Source organism: Elgaria multicarinata, chromosome 6 (assembly GCF_023053635.1).
Source record: "Elgaria multicarinata webbii isolate HBS135686 ecotype San Diego chromosome 6, rElgMul1.1.pri, whole genome shotgun sequence".
Taxonomy (NCBI): domain Eukaryota; kingdom Metazoa; phylum Chordata; class Lepidosauria; order Squamata; family Anguidae; genus Elgaria; species Elgaria multicarinata.
Genome location: NC_086176.1, coordinates 88,554,704 through 88,581,499, shown reverse-complemented (window position 1 = coordinate 88,581,499; position 26,796 = coordinate 88,554,704). Strand labels below are relative to the sequence as shown.

The following is a 26,796-nucleotide window of genomic DNA, read 5'->3' as shown; positions in this document are numbered from 1 at the left end:
AGATGGGCAACAAAGCTCATCCAGCTGAAATGCAGAGAAGTTTGCCTCTGCCACATCTCCTACTCTGAATTGGATGGCTGTAAGTCTCTGCATCCCCATAGGACTGTACCTTTAAATTGCTGATACTTCTGTTATGTTGGAAATGGACAACTTCTAAATCACCAATAAACTAAATAAAACAAACTACATGATAATGAAAAGTAATCCATAATGTTTCAAGTATGACTAAATCAAGCTGAATCAACAGCTGAGCTCCTAAGAAATTTTGCAGCAAATTGAGTGGCTTCTTAGGCATAATGAACCGTAATTTTTGAACCTCCGAGTGCCTACTCCGAGGGAAGCTCGGAAGATGGCAACAAGGGAGAGGGCCTTTTCAGTGGTTGCCCCCTGACTGTGGAATGATCTTCCCGATGAGGCTCGCCTGGCACCAACATTGTTATCTTCTCGGCGCCAGGTCAAGACTTTTCTCTTCTCCCAGGCATTTTAACAGCATTTAACAATGTTAAGTTTGTTTTTAATGGACCCCAGAATTGTTGTTTTTAAATGGATACTGTTGTTTTTATACTGTTTTTTGTTTTTTTAAATTTTGTATACTTTTAATGTTTACTATTTTTAATTGTTGTAAACCGCCCAGAGAGCTTCGGCTGTGGGGCGGTATATAAATGTAATAAAATAAATAAATAAATAAATAAACAAACAAACCTCTGCCCAAAATGAACCTTAATTTTTTCTTCATCACAGCCATGATGATCAGTGTCATTTTGTTCATTAGGCACTGAGCTGCAGCACAGCCCCAGAAGAGGGGGTATTGCTTCAATAACTGGTCATCTCTTCCAGTGCTGAGATGCAGCACAGTGTCTGAAGGTAGGGAGATCTGCCTAGGCAACAGGGTTCCTCCCTATTTTATCATGTTCTGCTGTAAGATAGGCCTTGCCCATGCAATGGATGAATGTCAGAGGACAGCCGCCCTTTGAAGCATCAACAGAAGGGGGCTCCAACAACATGGCTCTGTTTTAGCTCAACCCTAGTCTACACTGGTTAGGTCTGGCATAGGAAGTATTTCTGTAGCTGTGTATCTTTCCAAATCACAGTTCTTGCCTGAGGAAAAAGACTGTCAATGGAAAGTCTAACCCTATTTTTCATGCTGTCAAACCAATCCTATTTTTTTCAAAATAAACATAACACCTTCTTTAAACTATTTAGAATGCAGAGTGAAAATAATTTATGATTTTACAGTAGCATTTAAAAAGCCCTTCTAATTTGGCAGATTACTGGAGATACCATATACAACATGTTAAGGCTTTCAGAGGTTGAAACGGACATGAATGAAAGACCAACCAATCCACATAAAATAAAAAGCACAGAGGTACGTATAAAGTTACCTAAAAATAGATTAAGATATGCATTTCCTTGTCTTCAAACTGTAAATCTGTTGAATGGGACATACGCTGATTTATTCTAGCGATTTGTTTTTCTAAGTGAGTCATGTAGAAACTCTTACATTCTAAACCTGCAAATATGTATCACTGTTCGGTCAGTTCCTGTACTATTTGCAGTGTTTGGATTCACTGTGTCACCCTCGGTAGCCAACCATTCTTAGATATTTATCTATTGAAGACATTTTTATAAAGTAAGGCCAAAATGGTTTACATAAAAATGAAATAATACTTAACACATAAAATACAATTAATAATTTAATTTCAACATAATTCCACGAACGTCCAAAGGCTACTAATAAAGACTATGTTCCATGGTTATGCTATTTGTTTTAAATGCCAAAAAGGCATTCCCTTCAGGAATGTCATCAGGCTATCGATGGCTACTAGCCCTGATGGTTCTGTGCTACGTCCAGTATCCCAGACAGTAAGCCTGTGTGCACCAGTTACTGGGGAACATTGGTGGGAGGGTGCTGTTACACCTTGCCCTGCTTTGTTGGTTGCTGGTTGACAGCTGGTTGGCTACTGGGTGAACAGATTGCTGGACTAGATGGACCCTCGGTCTGATCCAACATAGCCCTTTTTATGTTCTTCAAGCACTGCTTGAATACCATCGTTAACATGGGGAGGTTGTATAGAAACTAGAGATGTAACATTTTCTGAAATTTTGAAGCCATGGACAGAAACACTTTTTTTTTTCTGGAGAGAAATCAATGATTGTAATGAATAGAAGAAATAACTATTCTGGGAATCTTACATAGAGGATTAAAAACAATTTTCCCCCAGAGCTTCATTATTTTGAGAAATTTTATATTTCTGGTTTTTTTCCTGGGCCTTCACATGTCTAGTAGAGAGAAGTGGTCCCTCTGATGACCACACTGTCATTGACAGAAAGGATTTAAACTGAGTGCCAGCCCAAACCTGAAAGGTCAATTGGAATCAACAGGAGGTTGAATTCCCCCTGTTGAATTCCAGGTAAAGATTACCTGCCAGGGCTACTACCATGTCTCAGTCCCATAGCCAGTCCAGAACCCTGACTGAAAAGGCTCAAGTAGAGATGTTTTATTTGGGAATTGTTGGAATTCCTCTCCTACTGCATACGTGATTAACTTCCCTTAAAAGAGGTGTGTTTGATATTGGTCTATAACAGGCTGGGCCCTCCTTAGACAATAGTAGTTTGTTTTTAGGCTAGGCCATTTTACCATCAGTTTTAAGCATTGATGATCCTTGCCAAAGGCCCGCAAGGCTCATTTCTGCTGCATTGAATCAGACCTGATGGGCCCAGATCCAGTGTGCATGTGGTTTCCTTCAAAGCCCCAAGCACTCTATCCAAACTCTTGAAGAACATAATAATTAGTTCAAGCAACTTTGACAAGAGTTTCCTTCCAACACTGGGCATAGACACTGTTTTAACCATGCTGATCAATTTGTATTGGATCTAAGCAATTTTGTAAGCAAAGCATTGTGCAGAATCAGTGAGTCACTGCCGGTTATGTTTCTGGCATGGTTCCTCCCTGCATCACTCTGCCCCATGTAACAGCTTGTGGTGATGCCACATCTGGCTTTTGCTGGCACAGCACTGTCGACTATCTTCATAGGAGCCTGGCAGTATAGTGAAGTTACCACCAGAAGCCTTATTCTGTGTTCTGAGAAAAGAGCCTTCTCACTCGTGGTGCCAGTTGTGGGAATGCTCTCCTCAGGGAAGCTTGCCTGGCACTCACTTTGATGTCATGTTGGTGTCAGACAAAGGCCTTATTTTAATCGTTAGGTTTTAATCCCCTGTGATTTGTTTTTATGCTGTTTTTCTATCTGCTTTTTGTTGGTTTATACATTTTTATTATTGCATTTTTTTCTGCATTATGTAAGCCACCCCTACATAAAAAAATTGAAGGACATACCAATACCTCAAACCTACCAGAAAACTATGGGCAGAACTTCCCTCAGTACAATTCCATTCCTGTAGAAAGCTCTGGCCATAGTTTACTAGTAGGGCATGTGCTTTGCCTGCATCAGGTCCCAGATTCAAGGGGGAAATGCCACTGCCTGACATGTTGGAGAGCTGCGAAGTCCTAGTTGACCATACTACCTGCGTTGCATCAGCATGTATGGCAGTTTCACATATTCAGAGCTCCTGGTTGTGATTGTGATGGACTCTACTTTGTTGCACCAATGGGGTGGCTTTGAAAATGATCACTTTTCACTGTGGAAAGTCTTAAAGTCTGTAAAATATTTTCCTTGCAGGTTTTATTTAATCCATTTGATGACATAATTCCAAGAACCAGTAAAAAGTTGAAGAATGAGAAACCAGTGGAAGAAGTAAAGAAAATGAAATCCAAGGGCACCAAGTAATTACAACCTGTTACTTCCTTTCTACAAGCTCAGTTAAGATTATTATTATTATTATTTATTTATATAGCACCATCTATGTACATGGTGCTGTACAGCGTAAAACAGTAAATAGCAAGACCCTGCCGCATAGGCTTACATTCTATTAAAATCATAGTAGAGCGATAAGGAGGGGAAGAGAATGCAAACAGGCACTGGGTAGGGTAAACAGGCGCAGGGTAGGGTAAAACTAACAGTATAACAGTATAAAGTCCCAACAGCATCAAGTTGTAAAAGCTTTAGGAAAAAGAAAAGTTTTTAGCTGAGCTTTAAAAGCTGCGATTGAACTTGTGGATCTCAGATGTTCTGGAAGAGCATTCCAGGCGTAAGGGGCAGCAGAAGAAAATGGGCGAAGCCGAGCAAGGGAAGTAGAGACCCTTGGGCAGGCGAGAAGCATGGCATCAGAGGAGCGAAGAGCATGAGCAGGGCAATAGTGTGAGATGAGAGAGGAGAGAGAGGAAGGAGCTAGACCGTGAAAAGCTTTGAAGGTCAACAGGAGAAGTTTATATTGGATTCTGAAGTGAATTAGAAGCCAATGAAGAGATTTCAGAAGTGGAGTTACATGGTCAGAGCGGCGAGCCAAGAAGATGATATTAGCGGCAGAGTGGTGGACAGAAACCAACGGACTGATGTGAGAAGAAGGAAGGCCAGAGAGAAGAAGGTTGCAGTAGTCCAACCGAGAAATAACCAGTGCATGAACAAGCATTTTGGCAGAAAAGACAGACAAAAATGATCAAATCCTGGCAATATTATACAGGAAAAAATGACAGGATTTAGCTACTGCCTCAATATGAGGAGTAAAGGAGAGCGAGGAGTCGAATATAAAGCCAAGACTACGAGCTTCCTTGACCGGAGTAAGCGTAACATCATTGACAGTAAGAGAGAATGAGAGATGAGGAGAAGGTTTAGGAGGAAAAACAAGCAGTTCAGTCTTTGCCATATTAAGTTTCAAACGACGATGAAGCAACCAAGCTGAGATATCTGGGAGACATGCTGAGATACGATCGTGAACATCAGGAGAAAGTTCCGGAGATGAGAGATATAATTGTGTATCATCGGCATACAGATGATATTGGAGGCCATGAGATTGAATAAGCTTACCCAAGGGCAACATGTATAAAGAAAACAGTAACGGACCAAGCACCGAGCCTTACGGAACCCCTACTGAAAGGGGAAAGGAGGAAGACGAGCTGCCATTAGCCAACATGCTGGTTCATTTCCTTCTGCTTTTAAACATGCTACAGTCTCTCCCATTCTCAAGAAACCTACTCTTGATAGGCTATCTCTGTCTAACTACCGACCTGTCTCTTTGTTGCCTTTTGTTTCAAAGATCCTGGAGCGTGTGGTCTACTCTCGTTGTCTTGACTTTCTTTCTAGTAAATCTGCTCTGGATCCTTTTCAATCTGGATTCCGTCCTTTGCATTCCACTGAAACAGCCCTTACTAAGATCACCAATGATCTCCTTACTGCCAAGTCTAAAGGCCATTATTCCGTTCTTATTCTTCTTGATCTAACTGCAGCCTTTGACACGGTTGATCATGATCTTCTCTTAGATTCCCTTCATGACCTTGGACTTTGTGGCTCTGTCTATAACTGGTTTGCCTCCTATCTAGCGGGTCGCTCTTTTAGCATTGAAAAAACGCGGAGAAATTTGCAGGAGGAACCGACAGATGAGGAACAGGAACAAGATCTCATTCATGTATCACCTCTGGATGATAACAGCCCTCTGAAATTACTTAAATGCACAATATAAGGCTAGGGTAATAATGCTCTATAAATACACTTGGATAGGGTTTTTTTTTAATTGTAGCCCTTTGCATTGGCTATATTGTTCAAAATAATTCTGAACTTTCAAGTTTCCAGTAAAATTTGTTTTTTTCCTTTTTGTATTTGAAGAAATTTTAAACTGCTTTCATTTGGTGAAGAAGCTGAAGAGGAAGAAGTAGAAGTCAATAAAGTTAGTCAGGTAAATATCCAGGCTGATTGCCTGTATACTTTTGTAAAACTTTTTCATTTGTTTAGCTGAATAAATGTATTGTTCAGCTTTCCTATCCAAACCTTCATTTTATTGAGTTTTGTGAGCCAACATACGATGCTAAATACAAGATACAGTGAGTTCAGATAAAACATGAATACAGAGATCTATTGTAACTTTGACCTGATAAATGTTGCAGTATTTTAAAGTTTGATCTCTTACACAGTTAGACTTGAAGGTTTAATAGTCGTTCTTAATTCAGGCCAGTAATATTTTGGGGACGGATACCATATAATTGGCCTTGTTTGGACATCTTGTTTGTAATTGGCTATGGTTTAGTACATGGGTGGGCAACCTGTGACCCCTTAGGTGTTTTGGCCTATTACTTTCAACAGCTCTAGCCAGCATAGCCAATGGTAAGGGATGATGGTAATTGTAGGACAAAACATCTAAAGGGCCACAAGTTGCCCATCCCAGGTTTAGCATTATTTGATTGAGCTTCAGGTGCACCCAGCTCTGAGCAGGAGATTGGGCAGTTTCGCTTCTGTTTTTAACGAACCACAGTTTATTATTACATCTGAAACCTAAATCGTAATTGTGGTTTATTGAAACAAACCAACTTTAAGCCATGTTTTGTAATATTGTTTTGTTTCCTTAACCATAGTTAAGATTAACCAAAGTTTAGAGTTTAAATGTAACAATAAACTGTGGTTAGATGAAAATGAAGGCAAGCGCTTCCAGGATCCTCACTGCTGTGCTAGAGGATGAGAAAGAAGTGTGGGGTGGGTGGAAAGGGAAGGACCCAAGCCTAAGAGCCATTCATGTAATACTACACTATAGTGGAGTGTTCCATCTGAATCAGGTCTTCATGTCAGGAGTAGCCTCTCTTGAACTGGAAACCTTCTCTGGCCTCTGCAGTATTTAGAAGGGAAAGCTGGCCCGGATTGTTGAAGACATTAGGTGTATTACTGGCTTCATCCCCAGCTTTTTATTGGCTCTTGGTAACCCCAGTTTAATATATGACCTTCTTGATCAATTCTTGACATTTGTCCAACCAACAGACATTTTCATGCTCTTTCTCTCTGCCCTGTGAATTCCTAACTGAATTTGTATTTGTTAGCAGAATTTTTGAAATGTTGTTTTGCTTGAACAATTGATTTTCAGGTGTCAATAAACATTTATCCGAAAGTTTGACAACATATGTTTTCAATTAGAAGATTCTGATCTAGGGATTATTGTATAGCCCATGCTGGATGGGGTTTTTTTGCTCCCATTGAAGACTCTGCATAGCTTGGGTATCTTCTTGGACACAGTCTTTACTTCTGGAAATCCAGGTGGTGACTGTTGCTAAAGAGTGCTTTTTTATCAGCTAAAGGTGATTTGCCACCTTCTTGGAGAAGAAAGATCTTTCTGTCAAGAAATATGGTGTCTTCCAGATTAGATTATTGTAACATGCTCTTTGTGGGATTACTATTGAAAATTGCTTAGAAACTACATTGGTTCACAATGTTGCCATCAGGCTATTAATAGGAGAAAGTTGCATGGAGCATATAACTGGCACCTTCATGATTTCTTCAATTTATTCAACATTCATGATTTATTTAACTGCTGAAGTCCAGTTTTTATGTTTATTTTTTATTCTTGGTTTATGATATGGTTTTCCATTAATTTTTTTAAAGCGGTTTTGTGGACTTATGAGGGTTGAAAAGCAGGATTAGAAATGTTCTGAGTAAATAAATAAGAACAAATGTAAGGCATACAATTTCTCTGTACAGGGGGAAGATGCTATGTTTCTTCACTAATAAATGAGTTGTAAAAATGAGGATATTTTCTCCCCAGACCCCATTACTTCTAACACGTTTTTCTCTATGTTTTTAAACTTTTAATTTCAGAGTATGAAAGGAAAAAGCAAAAGCAGTCATGACTTATTGAAAGATGATCCACATCTGAGCTCAGTTCCTGCCATTGAAAGGTTAATATATATTGATTGTGTTGATGGTTTTATAGTATTTTATTACATTTGTGAAGTTAAGAGTCATGATTTTAATGTTGTTTATATGGTTTTTATATTGGTTGCTAGCCACCCTGGGCTCTTTGTGAGGAAGAGTGGGATATAAATCACATTAAAAAATAACAATAAATACTTGCTGATCAGCACCTGTGTCAGCTTAGATATGTGGGATCTCTATTGTCGTCTCTATGGGGCTATCCTAAACATGCTAACCCACACTCGGTGGTTAAGCATGGGTTGTTTTGAACTGTGGGTTTTTTGTTGAACCATATGTTATTGTGTTGTCTGAACACAGCACATTTTCCGCAAAGTGGGTTATCATGTTGTCTGAAAGGAGCTTGTTAACTACCCTGAACAAACCAACAACAAACCATGGGTTCTCAAGTTGGCTTGTTCAAGAAAATAAGCCTCACTGCATGGTTAATAAGCCACCTTGGCTGCATTCAGACAACATGATAACTCAAGGTTCAACAAACAATCCACAGTTCAAAACAACACAAACTCATCCAGTGAGTGTGTGCTAGCATGTTTTGCGAACTGCCCATGTATGTGCCTGCTCCATTTGCTACTATACCATAAAGAGATAACTATCTATATACTTGCCTAGTTCTGTTCTTTGGGTTTGAGATGATCGTGTATTATTGCTTTCAGCTCTTAAGCTAAGATGGAGTGAGGAATTACAGACAAGAGCCTCCAAACATGAGAAATGGTACCCTGATTGCCTTGGGCCTGTGTACTCAGTGCAGAGGATGCAAATATGCAAGCCTTTCCCAACATGGTCACGTTGGCTGAGGAGGATGGGGGTTTGTTGTCCAACTCATATGGGGTACACCAGGTTGGGAAAGGCTGTCTCAGACAACACATTTTTCAATGGTGGTTTTAGAACTCCATGGTGGAGCTTTTACACTACTGGTGAGAAATGTGTTGTCTGGTGGGAAAACTCCATGCAACGATGGAGGTTTTTTGGGAAAACACTCTATGCAGACTATTCACACTATGCAGAGGAGAGTTCCTGCACAACCTTTGTGTTGCATGTTGTGTGGTGAGTGCCACTCTAGGAGAGCCGCCATGATTGTTTTTCTGCAGCAATGGCTGATGGGATACCATTGGGAGGACCAGGAAAGAAGAGAGGGCAGAGATAAATTTTGGAAGGCAATTTCATCTTTAAAGGAAGAACAGGATCTGAGATGGAAGAGGATCTCCATCTTGCACTATGAAAGTGGTATATGGGCTAGTAAGTAGGTGGATTAAAGTAGGTGGACTAAAGGAGGAAAGGTTATCTCAGTCCTGGGTACTAATATTCTCTAAATCTTTTGCATCCTTGTTCCTCTCTGTGTTTCTGATGAGCAAGGTACATATGTAGATGTGTAGAACTCCGATTCATACATTCATTTTTTATATATCTATACCACCCAATAGCCAAAGCTCTTAAAAGCCATTAAAATACATTACAGAAAGTGTAAAGCCATTACATTCAAACATATAAACAGACAGCATACGCACCAATAACATATATCTGAAAAGGTTCTAACAAGCAACAGCAAGACATATCTGGGACCTGATTGAAAATGTTTTATGTAAGTTTGTATTTGTAGACTTCTTTTGAATGTAGTTTTGATATTATTCAGGTTATTTAATAGAGAAGAATCTACTTACATAAGTTGTCTTGCCTTTCAGTGAAAAAACAAATGAAAATGATAACTCGGATGAGGTGAGTTGCATTTCTACATCCATATGGAGCCCATTTTATTGTGCAGTTATAATCTTTGCAAGAAAGTCATGTGTGTACAGGTATGACTTTTTTTGGTGTATCAGCTGTTGAGCTATGGTTGGCATCGAATTAACCACTCTGTCAGCAGAACAGGTTGTGGGCAGTTTCCCATTCACCCCTCAAACCTCCTGCATGCCCACAAAATCTGGTTCAGAAGGTTGGGAGGACCCTCAAGAGCAGAAGTCCATGTAGAATGTTGGATTTTGCCCCATCTGATTGTTATTCTTTATCTTTGTTTATGACTAGTGGTTGGAAGTGGTTCTTAAGATATTCTTGTTTCCAAAAACCTTGGGTTAAGACTTTAAAGGTCAAAACCAGAACCATGACTAGAGTTAGCTGTTCTGAGCCCATGTGAAATACATGGAATAAAAATGGTTTAATTTTAAAATGCTCACAAAGGAGAGCACATGCTCAAATCCTGCATGCCATGATGAATCGGGATTGCGCTGTTCCACCCCCTTCACCATCCCCGTGCACTGCCTGCCTCTCTCCACCCAATGTTTGCATAAAGATCTGCGCATAGTGGGTTCTATATATGTAGGTCCCATTTGCATGATCTGTACATCTAGATCAGGCGTAGACAAGCTTTTTTGGCCCGTGGACACATTTGGCAATTTGAAAGACTGTCCCGGCACCACTACAAAATGGCCGCCACATAATGGCATAAGATAAGTAACCTACCCAAAAGGCTGAGTACAAGGAAGAGGTGAGGCCTGAGTCCCAGCACACAAAACAACTCCTTTGAACCCACAGTTTTCAGCACTAACAGAAGCTGATTTCACAACAGTTCCCGCTTCCATAAGAAAATGTGTTTAATATCCTTTTAAAAGCGGGAGAGTTACGGCACCTTGGTTTTCAGCAAGGAAAGTGCCCCTGATGTAGATCTTGTGCTGTTGGGCTCCATATTTGTGTAGGGGCCTACAGGCATAAAGTACACCTCACTATTTCCAAACTCAAATCTCCAGCACAGTCCCAATTTCCCATATAATTTGAATGTCTGCACTGGATTGAGGATTAAGAAGGTGGAAGTGATAGTGATAAGAAACATCCAGTGCAAATATTGCCTTGAACCAATTCAAGCTGAAAGGCATTTGAACGTTGGGAGAAAGTATTTCGAGAGAAGAAGCAACGGCATTTAGTCACAACATAAAATTCCTAGACAGGAGTTTTGACTCCTTCTTGAGGAGAGCTTATAAAAAAAAGAATTATTTCTTTTCTTCATATAAATATCTCATGTTTCTAATTGAAGCATATATATAGATATGTGTGTGTGTGTGTGTATATGTATGAACAAAAGTTAATGAATATTCTAACAACCTGATTGCTTAGGAGGAAGAGGATGGATCCTGTGATGAAGATGATGATAGTGATGAAAAACATCAAATGAAAGAACGCATTATGAAAAAGTTAAAGAAAGATACCAGTTTAACTGCAAAAAAAACAGCTAAAGATGTGGAAACAGAGACAAAAAGTAGCCGTAGGTGAGTAATACATTATTTTGAACTTATTGGACTATAGTAGAGTAACCTTTTAAATATCATACTCTTACTATTTTAATAAAATGTTAAGTGACATGCCCTTAAGTTTGCTCGTCAGAATATTTTTTGTTTGATATTTAGAGGAGCCTCTTTTCATACTTTCATTCTTTTACCTACTCATCTTATAAATCTTTTTAGATAACTACTGAATATATTTATATAAATATACACTTTTATTTTTATACCATTCTTATAATGTAATAATTAGCAAAAATCTGAACATCTCTGACCTTGATGACAAAATGCTCATTTACCCTGTGTGTTGTACAAAGCACTGTCATAATGTCGTCCCCTGTGGTGATGTTTTTCTTATTTATAAGCTGTTAGCTGACAAAAGTCATGAGACTTCAGGACCAGATCTCTGAATTACTGCTTCAGCAGAAAATCTTTCAGGGTGTGGCTTAGTATACCATTCACAGTGCTGTTGTGAGATGTTCCAGGATGTCCTATTGGAGCAGCAGAATGGGAATGTGCTATTTAATGACTAACAGCTGCCACCTTCATCATACACACAATATCATAATACTTTTGGACACAGTGGAGATAGAGTGGAGCCCCTGGGACTCAGTTTTGTTAGTGCAAGACTCTATGTCTGGTATTTGGTCTTACTAATCCAATGCATTAGGGTCCGTGCTTAGGCAGTTCTCAGTAGGAAGGGTTTATTCTATCTAATTGGTATTGAATGCCACAGTACAATTTGCGTAAGCCTCTCTACATATCTGCATGTGTTGAAAAGTCTCTGTAATCCAGTCTTCCCCAACCATGTGCCTTCTAGATGTTTTGGACTTCAAGTCCCATCAGTCTCAGCTGGCATTGCCAATGGGAGTTGTAGACCAGAATATCTGGAGGGCACCAGGTTGGGTGAGGCAGCCATATCGCCTTAGAACATAGCTCTGATAGAAATGTACAACATACTGTGAAATAAAGCAAGGCCTTCTTAGCATGGCCACAGCTCTTGGCACAGTATCTTTTGGTCACCAAGCAGTCAAATATTATTTGCTTAAAACATGGCCTAGAATTGACGTCTCTTTGTGAAATGTTGTAAAAGAGTGGCAACACGCAACTTTTGGTTTTTTGTATGTTTAGAAGGTTAATGAGTTGATTTTGTGTCTGTCTGGCTCACAGAATAGACACTGGATAAAGCCTAGAAATCTGTTGTCCTTTTGTTTGTACCAGTTCCACTAAGATGTTTCATATTCTTCTGGTGATTGGTTTTCAAACTTAGGTCACAAGTGTGGGCCGTTAACTAGACAAAAAAGTACCAACGTACATTTTCTTCCACCGTAATCACATGTACAATATAATCCACAAAGCAATGCAAATTGTAAACGTCTCTGCTCCTTCGTTACTTTGAGTTGATACATCATATTGCAGAGTGTCTAAAATATACTTCTGCTTCCTAGAAGAGGTTATACTATTTAACACTAATACTCAGAAATGTGAAGTTCTGTTCAATAGTCTTTATTCTACCATTGCATGTTTCTGACATTACAATCCTTAGGAGGAGCTCTGCTGATGGTGCTGCATTCTTCTGAGGTTCGCCTCAGGATTACCTATAACAGAGTATTCAGTCTTGCAGCACCTGACTTCTGAAATGCCCGCCCATTGACATTAGACAGGTGCTCATCTTTAGACATCTCAAGCCATAGCTCTTCATGTGGATTTTCTGCAAGCGAGACCCAGCCAGTACGGTTGTAATTGGCCAGTGATTATTTTATTGCTATATGTTATGTTTTATTATTCCTATCAACCACTTTGAATGTTTACTAGAAAGCAGTATATAAATCTATGTAAAAAATAATAAGTATGCCTGTGATTTCTCAACCATCCATTGCGGTGACTTACTATTACTAGCTAATTTCTTCTTTCTGGTCCGGTATGGAAACTATGCGTGAACTATCTGTAGTACATGAATATAGGTTGAGTGAACCAATTCCAGATGCTTTTGTAGTAAGTTAAATATATTATCTGTGCTATAAGAGGATAGTGATGTTCCCTCCCCAAACTGACAAGAGATCTCTCCAGATATGAAATCTTTCCTTTGCTTCAAATTTGGTAGTGGTCCCCTGACATGGAAGCACAAATTATCCTATGAGAACTACGTCCCCCTACAGTGCCTAAGTTTACTTTAACATTTTTCCCAGGCCACATATTTGATTGCCTCATCTGATTGTGAACATTTATTCACTTTTAAGGAGGCAAGTTGTTTCTTCTCAGATACTGGGGGAAAGAAACCCTTTTCCTGATTCTGATAGACTGCTGATGGAGGCCTTGATAAAGGTTACTGTACAGAGCCATTAACAAACTCAGATTGATTTTTCATTCATTGATTTACTATTTATTTATTATTGCATTTATATCCTGCCTTTTTTCCTCCAAGGAACCCAAGGTAATTTAGATAAAGGTAATTTAAATTAGATTGTAAGCCTGTGGGCAGGGACTGTCAAGAAATACTTTTGTGAGCCGCCGTGAGAGCCATTTTTGGCTGAATGGCGGCATAAAAATGCTTAAATAAATAAATAAGGTAGCATACATAATCCTCCTCCTCTCCATTTTATCCTCACAACAACAACCCTTTGAGGTAGGCTGGGCTGAGAGTCTGTGACTGGCCCAAAGTCACCCAGTGGGTCTCCATGGCCAAGTGGGAACTAGAACCCGGATCTCTCGACTCCCAGTCCAACACTTTAGCCAGTACACCACACTGATGAGTTTTTTTCCATTCCTACTGCTTTAGCAAGGTTTTTCTTTCTCTGCTGGTTGCAACCCTGTTTTTTCTGAGCACCAGTGTAACTGTAAATAGAAATCCAGGACCAAGCTAGCAGTTACAACCCCATGCCTGTAACTTCCTCCTGACTTCCGCTCTTTTTTTTGTTTGTTTTCTTTTTTTAAATGAAAAGCAGTCTTGGAGGCAACTGTCAAGTGTAGAAGAACAGCAGGTTGGAGATGGAACTCTTAAATCTTTTCCTTACTAGCTATTTTTTCTGCTCAAAATCTCACACATACCAAGCTCCTTCCTATGTCCCTCGTCCAGTGATGGGGGAAAATGCAGGCTACTATGGGCATGTCTACGCAAGACTTTTATCTCAGGGTTGTCCCTAGGTCAACATGACTTACAACATGTCCCCTGCATCCACATGACTTATAGGGGATCCTGGAAGCCACCAAGGACAACCACTCCATTTTCCCAGGATAACTGGTTTCCCAATTATCCTGATTTTCCCCATGGTTCTGGGATCATCTCGAAACTGCGGGAGGTGTGGGCGCCCATCCTGCCCAGTGCCTGCTTACTCATGAGTAAGCACAGCACTAGAAATGGGCATGGAACCACGTGGCGCGGCTCTGTGCCCATCAGGGGAGGGGGTGGCAGCAATTTTGCCACCCCTGGGATGGCAGGAAGGGGGTTTAGAGGTCAATTTCAAGGGGGGGAAGGTTTTTTTTCCTTACTTTTCGTTGGAGCGGGGACTCGCTTTTGCGCGACCGGCCTTGCTGCTTCCCCCACAAAAAAATGGTGGCCACAACATCCTGCTTCCTCCCCAGAAATTGTGTGCCACATGTGAATCCAGGGGAGGATCTCGCGATCACATAACACAAGATACTCCTCCCCCTCCCTAGGTGTAGATGTGCCCTATATCTTTCACTCCCCAAAGAGAAAAGCAGCCTGGGCCCCTGTTTTTTAACTGGGGAAAAGCCTGCATTTTTTGTTTCCAGAAAAAAGAAGTAAAGATATACGTGCTTGCATGTTATGTGTTCCCTCCTCCCCAAATGATTTCTTTACTATTCTGGTTTGCTAGCTCTGCTTGACAATATATAATCTATTTAAATTTGTTTTATTTTCCAGTTTGGCTTTCATAATTAAGGGATCTGTTGTAGGATCACATAGTCTATTAAAGATGTGTCATATTTCTCAACCCTCTTACATGGCATTTGCAGTAGGATCCCATCCAAGAATCTGTTCAAATTCATCCCTACTTAGCTTTAGCAATGTTTTAGCCTCAGGGACATAAAGTGCAATCACTTGGCCTAAAGAAATTATAAATTTGCCTGGGAGCTGCTGGGTCCTATTTTGCCAACCTGGTAGTCCATTCTTCAACTCAAGTGAAGAAAGTTTGAAGGATCCATTCATGGCTGCATAGAAGTCTCAATCAGCACTACAAATCATCCTCTAAAACATTTCTCTTGTATGTATCTAATTAATGTCCTCTCCTTTCCCGGATGTCTTCAGCATTTAGCATTTCATTAAATACTGGGCTAGTTTCAGACATGTCAAAGTAAACAATTCAATTACTCTTGCAAGCTTTTAAGGTCTGTTTTACTTTGAATTTAAATGCTTAACACAATTTACTACAGGCTTCATTTAGTAATTGTAGAAAAGGGGAATTGAACTTGAACATATCATCTTACTTCAAGATGATTCTTGCTTTACGCAGATGTGCTGGATGTTGGTGACATGGCATATTCTCCAGAGAGAGTTTTGAGGATGCTGATTCAGGCTTGTGTTCATCAAAGCATGCAGTGATTCATGGATCTGGGGTGTCAACAGTCATGGAATGAAATCCTTAGTGCATGACTTCAGTGGGAGTTTCTGGGAATGTTTCGTGAAACATCTGATAACTATCAACGTTTTCATTTCATGTGAAAGTTAGATCAGCAAGCAGAGTGTTGAAAGTTAGAGTACTTCATTTGGAATAATAGTTTATATTTACATTTACATCAAGTATGTTATACTGGTCTAAACGGTAAATTTCAGATACAAAAAAAAATCCCTTGTTTTGATATGACTGTTCAAACACGCCTTTCTACATTGCTAAGAATTGTGAGTGAATTCACACTACATTTTGTATTTCTACAAAGTAGATGCAATCCGTTTTAGTTGCGAAGGACAGATTATCAGGATCCCTTCCAGTCTGGGTTCAGGCTCAGTTTTGGAACATAATCGACCTTGGTCACCCTAATGGATTACCTTCCTTGGGAGAGGGACATGGGGATTGTGACCCTGTTACTACTTCTTGATCTCTCAGTAGCTGTTGACCATGGTATCTCCTGGACCATCTCCATGAATCTGAAGTTTGAGGCACTATACTACAATGGTTTGATTCTTGTTTCAGGTTGTTTCTAGAGAATTAACATTGGGTGACAGCACCTCAGTTCCTGAACTGAGGGGTACATGCACCATCTTGCCCCCAATGTCATTTAATATCAATATGAAGTCATTGGGGGCGCTTGTTAGGAGGTTTGGGATAAGGTGACACCCACCTCTATTTCTCTGTGGCATAAGAATCAGGAGAGGCTGTGCACATTCTGCACTGGTGCCTGGATGCAGTTATGGCTTGGATCCTGATTAGCTGAATCCTGATAAAACAGAGACTCCCAGGTCCAGAAATTAGGCTGTTTGCCTGTTTTGGATGGGGTTCCCCTCCCTCTGAAGGAGCAAATACATGATTTGGGGGTACTCCTGGATCCAGCTTTGTCACTGGAGGCCCGGGTGACCTCAGTGGCCTGGAGTGCCCCTTACCATCTTCGGTTGGGGTGTGCCAACTACAGCCATTCCTGGATAGGGACAGCCTAGTCCCAGTGATCCATGCACTGGTAACCTCACAATTAGACTATTGTAATGCACTCTGTGTGGGGCTGCCCTTGTGCTTGGTTCAGAAACTGCAGCTAATACAGAAGCTTGGGTGCTCATGTTAAAAGAACTACACCGGATGCCTATTAGCTGCCAAGCCGAGTTCAAGGTTCCGTTACCGTCATACAAAGCCCTAAACAACTTGGGACCAGGATATCTAGCAGACCACCTTCCCCCGGCCGATCTTTTAAGGTCTTCAGAGGAGGCCTTGCTGGTTGTTCTGCAAGCAACAGAATGTTGCCACGTAATATTGCATGGATGTGCCTTCTCGGAGCCAGTGCCCACCCTCTGGAAAACCCTCCCCCATGCAGTTCAGGAGGCAGAAAATGTATGTTTCAAATGCCTCCGGAAAATGCACTTGTTTATCCAGGCTTTCCCTGGTTTGTAATTAATGGCAATTAATCTTACTGCTCCTCGTATTATTGTACTTGGAACTGGTTTTAATAGTGCATTTTAAATGTGATTTGTATTGTTACTGCTCTTGAAATTGTTTTAAATATGTCTCTTAATGTTTATATGTGAACTCCTTAGAGAATTTATTATATTAAGAGGCATATAAGTGTTAGTAATAAATAAATTCAAAATTGGGGTTCTTTTTAATGGGATGCTCCCTTAAAACTTTAATTCCAGTCTTTGTCCTGTAGGTGGAGCTCACATGCCATACATTTATGGGCAGCCCCTGGCTTGAGTCTCCATTCTGTTTGTTTATATGGCAGTCTCAAAGTTCACATCTGAATTAAAGTACGTAAGAGCAGGGAGCTGCTGATTGCTAACAACAGATGATAGAATAAAGGGACTCGAGGCTTTGCACTTCTTAGCATAATATTTGCAAGACTATAAACACTCCGCAGAGGAACGCATGCCTCACATTTCTTTAGAGCTCTGTAAAGTAAGACTGCAACCATTAATTGGTAGGTTAATCAACTAAAGCTTTAGTTGATTTAATAGGTGGGACCTATTAAACATGTAAACAATCTTGATAAGTTTTAATCGGCGACTTTAATAAATTTGGGAAGCAAGTTAGTGGCATAGTTATTAAAAACTGCCAAAAAAAATTTTTTTTAAAGGAGCTGCCTTTGACAAGGGTCCTGAAACTTCAGCTGGTCCAAAATAGGGCAGTGAGGTATTAACTGGGACTGGCCGATACGATCGAATTATGGCAGTGCTTTATGATCTGTACTGGCTGCCAATCTGTTTCTAGGCTCAAGTTGTAAGCTGCCCAGAGAGCTTTAGCTTTGGGGCAGTATGGAAATGTACTAAATAAATAAATAGACATTCAAAGTGCTGGTGTTAACATACAAGCCCTAAATGACTTAGAGCCAGGTTACCTGTAGGATCGTCTCCTAAATGTACTTGCTGGAACCCTAAGATCATTGTCAGAGGCCCTTCTCTGGGTGCCCTCACCAAATGAAGTGACTAATAAGGAGAGGAGCTTTTCAGTGGTAGCACCTCAGTTGTAGAATGCTCTCCCCAGAGAGGCTCGCCTGGTGCCTATGTTGTGGTCTTTTCTGTGCCAGGTGAAGACCTTTTTATTTTCCCAGGCTTTTTGGCCCTTCAGTTTTAGAAACCATACTAGAGTGTTTTTAGATCTTTGCATTGCTGCAATCTTGGTTCTTACTATATTTTTGTATTTTATGATTCTTACTATATTTTTGTATTTTATGGTTTTAAGTTTGTTTTGTTCAGAGAGCTTCAGCTAATGGATGATATAGAAATGTCCTAAATGGCTGGCTGGGGAATACTGTGATTTATAGGCTTTTTTCTGTCTAAACTTGCATGGGATTTTTAAAATTATTGTTGTTGTTATTACGTTTATATCCCACCATTTCCCCTTCTTGTAAGGAACCCAAGGCAGCTCACGTGGTCCTCATCCTCTCCATTTTATTCTCACAACAACCCTGAAAGGAGGGTTAGGCTGAGAGTTAGTGACTAGCCCAAAGTCACCCCATGAGCTTCATGGATTAGTGAAGACTAGAACCTGGATCTCCCAAGTCCCAGTCCAACAATAACCACTACACCACACTAGGATTGCACCCTTAGGCTGTTGTTGCAAGGAGCTGTGGTATTAAGTATGTGGTATTTTGGCTCACTGAACCAAAAGGATTCAAACAGATCAGCAGAGTAGAGTGGTTGTCAGACAGAAAGTATAAAGCTCCCATGTTCAAATAACCACAGGACTTTTGGGTTTGAGCATTCATTTCTATGCACAGTGATGGGGCGAGAGCAAGAAGTATAATGGCAGACCAATTTTTGATATCCCCACAGGCAAAGGTGTGTGTTTGACATGATGGGCAAGGAAGATAATGTCTGAACAGCCCCAAATAGTTCTTAGTAAGGGCTATGTCAATCAACCAGTGGTAAGGAAGTTTTTGAGTTCTTTTTAAAAAGTTCTGTATTGCTCAAGCTCGCTGTTAATTTCCAGTAGTCATTAAAGAATTAATGTGTTTTTCCCTTTTACGTTTGCTAAAGCATGAACATAAATGGAAAAGCATATTTAATCTTGTTAGTAAGGATTATCCTGCGTAACCCAATTTGTTTGGACTGGGCTTGAGTGTATTTTACCTCACTCATGTTTGTGGGCTGATTATATTTATAAAATATGACAGTGTTTTTCCCATTTTACGCTGTATGAAGTCACTAGCTGTGTTTTCAAAATGTTTATTATTTCAATTTCTTTCAAAACTTGAAACATGTGGCCATTATTTCATCTGTATGTGGTATTTTGTTGTTGTCACACATAACCTTTTCTTGGTGGAGGCTTGGTGGGCTCATTGATCAGTTAATAATAATAATAATAATAATAGGTTCTGAATAGTTAGGCAACTTTCGCATGAAGATGTTTTGGTTCTTATGCTCACTGGGACCTATGCTCAATTTTTGTGGAGAAGAAGCAGAATGAGCAGGGGGTTGGACTCAACAGCCTTATAGGCCCCTTCCAACTCTACTATTCTATGATTCTATGAACCCTATGCCTCACACCAATAATACCTTGTGACAGTCAGGTGTTCTCCGCAAAGACCCAGGCACATAGAGCTTGGTCAAATGACTTTAGACTTGTGTTACCGGCGTGTGTGATCAGCCACTTGAAAAGCAACAATCTTGCTAATAACAGAACATCGCGAAGGGTGTGTGCAGAACAACCCTATGCATGTTTAGTCAGAAATAAGACCCACTGTGATCAATGGAGCTTACTCCCACATACATGAGTGTATCTGAGGATGGAAATCCCATTACATTTCAATTACACTTTCTCTGAAACTTATGTGCCCCTCTGGAAAAAAGGCATTTAGGTTTGATTGATTAAATTTGGATATATTCTAATTGGATATTAATCGGTTTCTAATCAGATCTAATCAGATACTATAAAATGTGAGATTATAATCCAGCAGCTCTGCTCTGTGCACACAATTGTCCTTCTTTTGCTATCTTTTCTGAGGCAGTGCTTGCCCTCCCAGATCCAATGTTAGGAAAACTTGAGCGCTTGTGTGTCTGGATTGCTGGTTAGGTTAAAATAGTATTGTATCATTATACTAGAAAGAGCCCAAGTGAGTTGAATAATTAGAATGTTCACCTCTTCCCAAGTCCATACCTCTCTGTAGTATTTTTAACAGTAGTGTAATGGTACTGCATCTGCTATTACTATTCAGTCCTTATTTAGTGATGCCAGGCACTATTAAATCGCTTTTAAACCAACAGTTCAAGGCTGTTTAAGATGGGAGTAGGAGGAAAAGAATGAGAAAAAGAAAAATACTACTATAGTGCCAAAAATAATAATTGTATAATGTTTTGGCATTTTATCTCTCAGTGTTATATGACTTATTTTACATACAGGACATTATTGTGTATATACTATATTTAAAATACTCTCTTGGAATGTTTGCTAGGAATATTAGAAGAATGGTCTCTAAAATACATTTTCTCTGCAGTGTTTCCAGATCACTTGTGTTTATTCTAGATTAATGTCTTTTATTGATTCGAAAGTGCTTTCTTTCTAGTTAGCATACACTGTAGGGTGACCTGCAGGCTAGCTCTCTTCATTTGGCCTTCAGGGTGTGACTTTAACTGATCTTTAAACTTTGCATTATTTAGGTTTGAGTTGCTTGGGAAGATCGAGGATGTGATACTCTGTAATGAAAGGTTGTTTTTCTTTGTTTATGTGTGTGGGGGGGGGAAGGGGGTACGGAAACAGGCTTTACTCTGGGTCATGCTTCCTGTGTTGTCCTCCAGAATCAATTAGATGCAGTGTTCATTATCGTATTGTGATGGCACCAAGGGGCTGAAGGCCACATTGTTTTGCTAGCCACTGTACAAATACAGGACAGAAGGATAATCCCCAGGCTGAAGCACTAACAAATAAGATGGACAAAAGGGAAGGGGGAAAAGATTAACATACAACTAGAGTAAATAAAAAGAGGAGATGGTGGGTTATTTGAGTTCCAGGTTCCCTCATGGACACTCTCCCCTCCCTTTCTTTTTAACCCTTTTATTTCATTTCTGCTGTTTCAGTTCTCCTATTGGTTTGAGAAATATATACCACTCTGTTCAGCCCAGGGGTCTCAGCTCAGCTAATGATAGACTTAAAAATACAATAAAACAACAAAATAGGATGGATCTTCCAGAATATGCTAACAGGTTAAACAACCCAGGACAACAAGCCAGCATTTAAACATCTGAAAGGTCTTGGCAAATAAAAGGTGGTACGCAAAAGCGTCCACATTCTGCATTGGGAGAGCATTCCAAAACTGGGGTGCCACAACCGAAAAGTCTGTTTTGGCCCCCATCCTCCTTTTGGCATGGCTTAACCATTTATTATTTATAGCTGTAATCCAGACTTTACAACAAATTCTGTGTCCGCAAGGGAGGTTGGGACATGTGGTTCTTCGTTAGCAGTCCCCTGTGCCGATATGGCAAGCCATTTGTGAAACTGGGTGGAGTTCCTCCAAAAAAGTTGATTCAGCAAGGGGTGGTGCTGTTCAAAGAAAACAACTTAAGTATGAGCCCAGATGGATCACACCAAAGGTCCATCCACTCTGGCATCTTATTCCTTACCAAAGCCAAGCAGATGCCTCCAGGAAGTCCACAAGCAGAGTTTAAAGGTAGTAGCCCTTCTTCCCAACTGCTGCCCAATAAATTTAGCCATTATGACTAATAACTATTGATCATCTATGAAATTGTATAATTTTGGCTGCCCGATTCAGCACCTTTTCCAGCTGTGTTGAGGTGCGATGACTAGAACTGTACATGGTATTCCAAATGGGGTTGCAACGAAGATTTGTATAAAAGGACTACAATGCTGTCAGTTTTGTTTTTAATCCCTTACCTAATAATCCCTTAGAAAAAGTAAATAAATCCCTACTGGGTATGCCTAAACCCATAGATGTGCCCAAGCTTGTTCTTTAAGAATCATCCAATGTTTGGATAGAACCAATGGTGAGTAACCTTTTGGTTATTATCTTGGGAATGACCTTCTGGCTTTTAAAAAAAGTACTGCAAAACTTTTGGGGCTAGCAGAAGTGATACAGCTTGTTTCTTTTTAATGGCTCTATTCAGTGTTCTGATTCCTTGGCAATCTGTTTATTGTTGATTGATGAATATTATGGCGTTAGGCAATGGGCAGTATCCAATTCAACACTACTACTAACCTAAATTATGTTGCACTGGTTTAAGCAGCCTCTAGCTCAACACCAGTAGCATTTGCTGGCATGATGAGTTTCCCCTGAAAATCTATCACATCAACAAATGCTATTAGTGCTGCGCTAGAGGTCACTTACACCAATGCAATGTAATTTACATTAGTGGTAGTGGTATGGTTTTTAATTATATCAGGCACCTCAATCCTGTGAATAGTTGGGAGAAAAATGGAATAAAAAAACATTCAATGAGGACTGCTAGATTAGTTAGCTCACAGAACTCTCTAGATCATAATGTTGGAAAGATTTTTATCTGTTCACTGGAGAAACTGACATCAGTATTCTGCAAAGCTGGAAGTAGCTCAGAACGTCTGTGTTTGTCTCATTAGCAGAAACAGGTGAAGGCTTCATAGGGGTTTCCATCGCTGATGTCTGAAAGACACAAGGCTACTGAGGTTGGGTGGGTCTGGCCCTGAGCATTTCCTGGATGGGAAGCAACCTGGGAACCACATGTAAGCTATTCTAAGCTCTTTGAAAAATAGCAGAGTACAAGTGGAATTAATAAATGAAATAACTGTACTGCATCACAAATATTTAGGCATCCAAATAAGCTTTCCCACAAACTTATTTTCCTCTACTTTATTTCCTCTGGTTTCTTTCTAGTAGGTCCAGTGATGTTGCCATTAAGAGCACATTTTTGTGAGTAGTTTTGGTTTGATTATCATGTACAGAAGTGGTTGGCCACAGTGTGAATCGTGTTATGGACTAGATGGAACCTTGGTCTGATCCAGCATGGCACTCCTTATGTTCTTAACACCTGTGTTTTACTGTGTAGTGAAGCATACTTCACTATGAAAGTGAAAGTGTTGTGATGTCTGCTTTATTCGCCAGAGCTCATCCCCTTTTCCTTCTTAAGGCTTTAGGATCTGCTCCACATTAACTTGGCTGGCCTTTGTTCCTGGAAGGGGAAGAATTGACTTCTGATGGTCAAAGTTGCTCTTCAGACATGCTATACCTCTTTAGCTGCTGAGTCAGATCCCTTTAAAATAATCACACTGTTCCAGGAATCCCATTTTCAAAAACATATTGTCAATGTGTTTGAAAGAAAGGTTTGTTTCTGTTTAGCCGCTAGCCAAACTTTATAAATATACTTTGTATATGAATATGCACTTAATTGCATGATTTCTTCTTTCACTGTACTACATATTTTCTATATCTTTTTCTATCATAGTTTGGGGGGTGGGGTGGAAATCTCAGCCAAGCTCTTCATGCAGAGTGCATGATTGGCAGGGGCTTGAAAATAGACTATAGTATATTAAACACAAGCACAGATTGTTTAGGCGCAAAAACTATATCCCAGCACTGAGATTTTTATTGGCTCAGCTTCAAAGCATGGTAATAGGTATAGTCTTGGTCTGAGACAAAGGCTCGATTGTTACAGTGGTATATTTCATCCTGCTGCTACTTGGCAAAAGCCAGTGTACTTTTAAGTGAAATTTGTGTGTGCACTTGTCTAGTCACCTGGAAAAAAGGATACTTAGCTGACCCGTGAAAATGCAGTTAGTGTGGTGGAAGGTGAGAATGTGTAATCCTTATTACACAGTAGATGGTTAACGCCATATGGAGGGGAAAGATATCATTTCAAAGCACTACAATGCTTTTGATTGTTTAGCTGTATATTTGGTTTTTGTAGTATAGCTGGAACGATTTAGCCAGCGGTATTGCAATACACTTCTTAATTGCCAGACGTTTATCTTTTTTCTTTCTCTTCTTTCAGTGGAATAACGCAGGAATCATGCATGTCTGGGTTTCTGTAGCTTTAAGTAGGGGCATCGTTTTTGTTCACATGGACAGTGCTTTTTGATTTAGTCTTGGTAATTAATGCCAAGATGCGAAGCATTGTATTTTATCCTGATCACCAGCACCATATGTCTGTTTTAATGAATTGTCTCATCCCTTAGTTTTCCCCCCCCCCGCACTGCAGTTTTAATGTGACTATAGAAGAATAACTTAATATAGTTTTGTTCCAGTTATCAGCGCAGTCATTGATAGGACCGGAAGCGGGGTAACTATCCTGTATTAGGCAAGCAGCATATCTTTGCGGGATGAAGTTTAGGATTCAGCAGAATTCATAGTCAGCCCTACTTTTGAAAATATAATGAGCAAAGTGGTATGCAGGCAGAGGTGATTATTTAGGAGATCGGTTAATTGAACTGCAGGAGTACTATCATGGGCCCAGGCTCCAGGTCAAAGCAGGGGCCAATAGCTAGAGATCATTGGTACAACAAATCAATGGAGCAGTAACCTCAGATATTTTTTAATGAAAGGGCGGATTGTGGCTGTGCCGCATTGCTTCTTCCATTTGGAGAATTTCAACTGGAAGAGAATTTTTTATTGGATCCTCTGCTTAAAGAAGGCAGAGATGAGCCGGTCACCAAGCTGATAACCCTCATAAAAAATTATTGCAGCGTACTATCAAAGGCTCTGCCCTATATTTCAGAAGAACAGGCTGCAACTAGGGGCTGTGGTTGCCTAGTATCCAAGCGGGGGAGGGGGTCACTTATTGGAACATCTCTAACTCCACCTCACTTGTTTTCTTCAAATCCCAATTTTTCATGATATTTTTGACAGAGCTCCCTAGTCTTCAGGCCCGTCAGTAACTTAGCGTATGGAAGTGTAACTGAAAGGAAAGTCTATTCTTTCCCAGTTTTGCCCTGCTTCCATTTCACTTCCTCTCTCTAGGGACGGAAGAACCAGCAATTTTTGATCTCACAACAATTCCCAGAAATGGAGTTCCAAGCTCGTTTCGCCTCACTCCTGTTTTCATTTTTGATCTTTTTTTTTTGGCCCATTCAGATGAGAAACATGCACATTTCATATGGGGAAAATGTGTATCCTGTGCATATTTTTCAAAAGTACTCACCTTGACTAATGCATAAAAATGTGATTTTTTTAAAAATGCACTTTTTATTTTACTGTGATCACAATTTTTGTTAATTTTCAAATATTTCTCTGAAAAAAATCTACAACTTGCACTCACATTTTGGATTGTGAACATGACCTTTCTGGATGATTTGCGAAGATAAAGGAAATTCTTGTCTATCCCTATCTCTTTCTCCCTTGTTTCAAATCATAGGCTGTAAGCCCTCGGTATAAGAACCTGTCCTCTTTTAATTAATAAATAAATATCTTCAAGTGGAGCTGAGCAAGTGCGTGTCTTTTCCTCTCTTTTGTAGGCTAGTATTTTTATATACTTCTCCCAAGCCATTCTTGCACAGTGACTGGGTACCTGGGATTTCTAGCTGCTCTCAGACTTGGCTCCCTGTTTTCCTGCCAGGTTGAAATGGCTTTGAATGGATATTACTCAGCCAAATAGCTCAAAGGAAACCCGTGTAAGAGGGAAACTTTACTTCAGTTATTATTTTGGGAACAGAAAATAACCATTAGGTTCAAGAGCTCCAAAGAACACAAGTTACACTTGGCACTTGAAAATTTACTGTGGCCAAACATTATACAAAGACCAACTTGGTTAAGCCAGCTTTCAGGTAAGTGACAGAGCTAAAAGCTTGGTAAAACTGGCATAAACGGGTAGCACAGGAAGAGGTTTCATATGTTTGGTGAGTTTATTTGTCCTTCTAGCCCTCTGTTGTGTACTCTGACTGGAAGCAGGTCCCTAGAGCCTTTGGAAGTGGTCTTTTCCATCACCTCCTTTGACTATGATATACCAAGGATTGGATTTCGGGTCTTCTGTATGCAGAGAGTGTGCTCTGCCACTGAGGTATGGTCCCATGTAATTTGCCATGATTTAGCATTCATTTTCACAACATTACAAAGAGGAATGTGAATGGAACTCAAAACAAGATTAACACTGCAATTCTATGCATGTACACCCAGAAGTAAGTGCTACTTCGACAACCTGAGTGGCTGGTTAAGCCCCTCCCTTAGACCGAGTCTTTCCAGATGGACCTTCCCTGTATGGCCAGCCTTTTGGAATGCCTTACGAGTTGATGTTGCTCCTCTTGCCTAGGCTGACATCTCACCCTGGGATCTCTTATTTCTAACTCCTCTTCCTCCTGGCTGCCTACTTTCCAACTGATTAGCTTGCACCTGGACAACCTCCACTCTGGGACTGCCAGTCTTCCGCAATCTGGCGCCTCAGGAAATACCTCCACCTCCTCCAACTCTGAATCACCCATGTCTGTTGGGGGTGTCTCTGCAGAGATGCTGGGCCCAATCCCTACACCTGCTTTTTGAATAAAATGTTTCCAGCGTGCCAGCCGTGCCGTACAAAAACAAGGGCCTCATATTGGAGGCTTGTTTCAACAAAACCTATTTTAGACTAACAACAGTTTGTAAGATTGGGTTGTCATAACAAGCTGAGGGTGATTTAAAATTGAAGTAGAAGCTTCTGATTTCCTGCTCCAATC

General features: G+C 40.2%; 1 protein-coding gene across 1 annotated transcript in view; it reads left to right on the top strand.

Annotated features, from left to right (window-relative positions):
- CWC27 (CWC27 spliceosome associated cyclophilin) overlaps positions 1–26,796 on the top strand; it is a 119,574-nt gene that overhangs the window by 8,197 nt on the left and 84,581 nt on the right. Inside the window, exons 5-10 of the mRNA XM_063128013.1 lie at positions 1,268–1,366; positions 3,678–3,781; positions 5,718–5,787; positions 7,689–7,768; positions 9,485–9,518; positions 10,908–11,059. Coding sequence (XP_062984083.1) covers positions 1,268–1,366; positions 3,678–3,781; positions 5,718–5,787; positions 7,689–7,768; positions 9,485–9,518; positions 10,908–11,059 — 539 coding nt within the window. The remainder of the gene's footprint in view (positions 1–1,267; positions 1,367–3,677; positions 3,782–5,717; positions 5,788–7,688; positions 7,769–9,484; positions 9,519–10,907; positions 11,060–26,796) is intronic.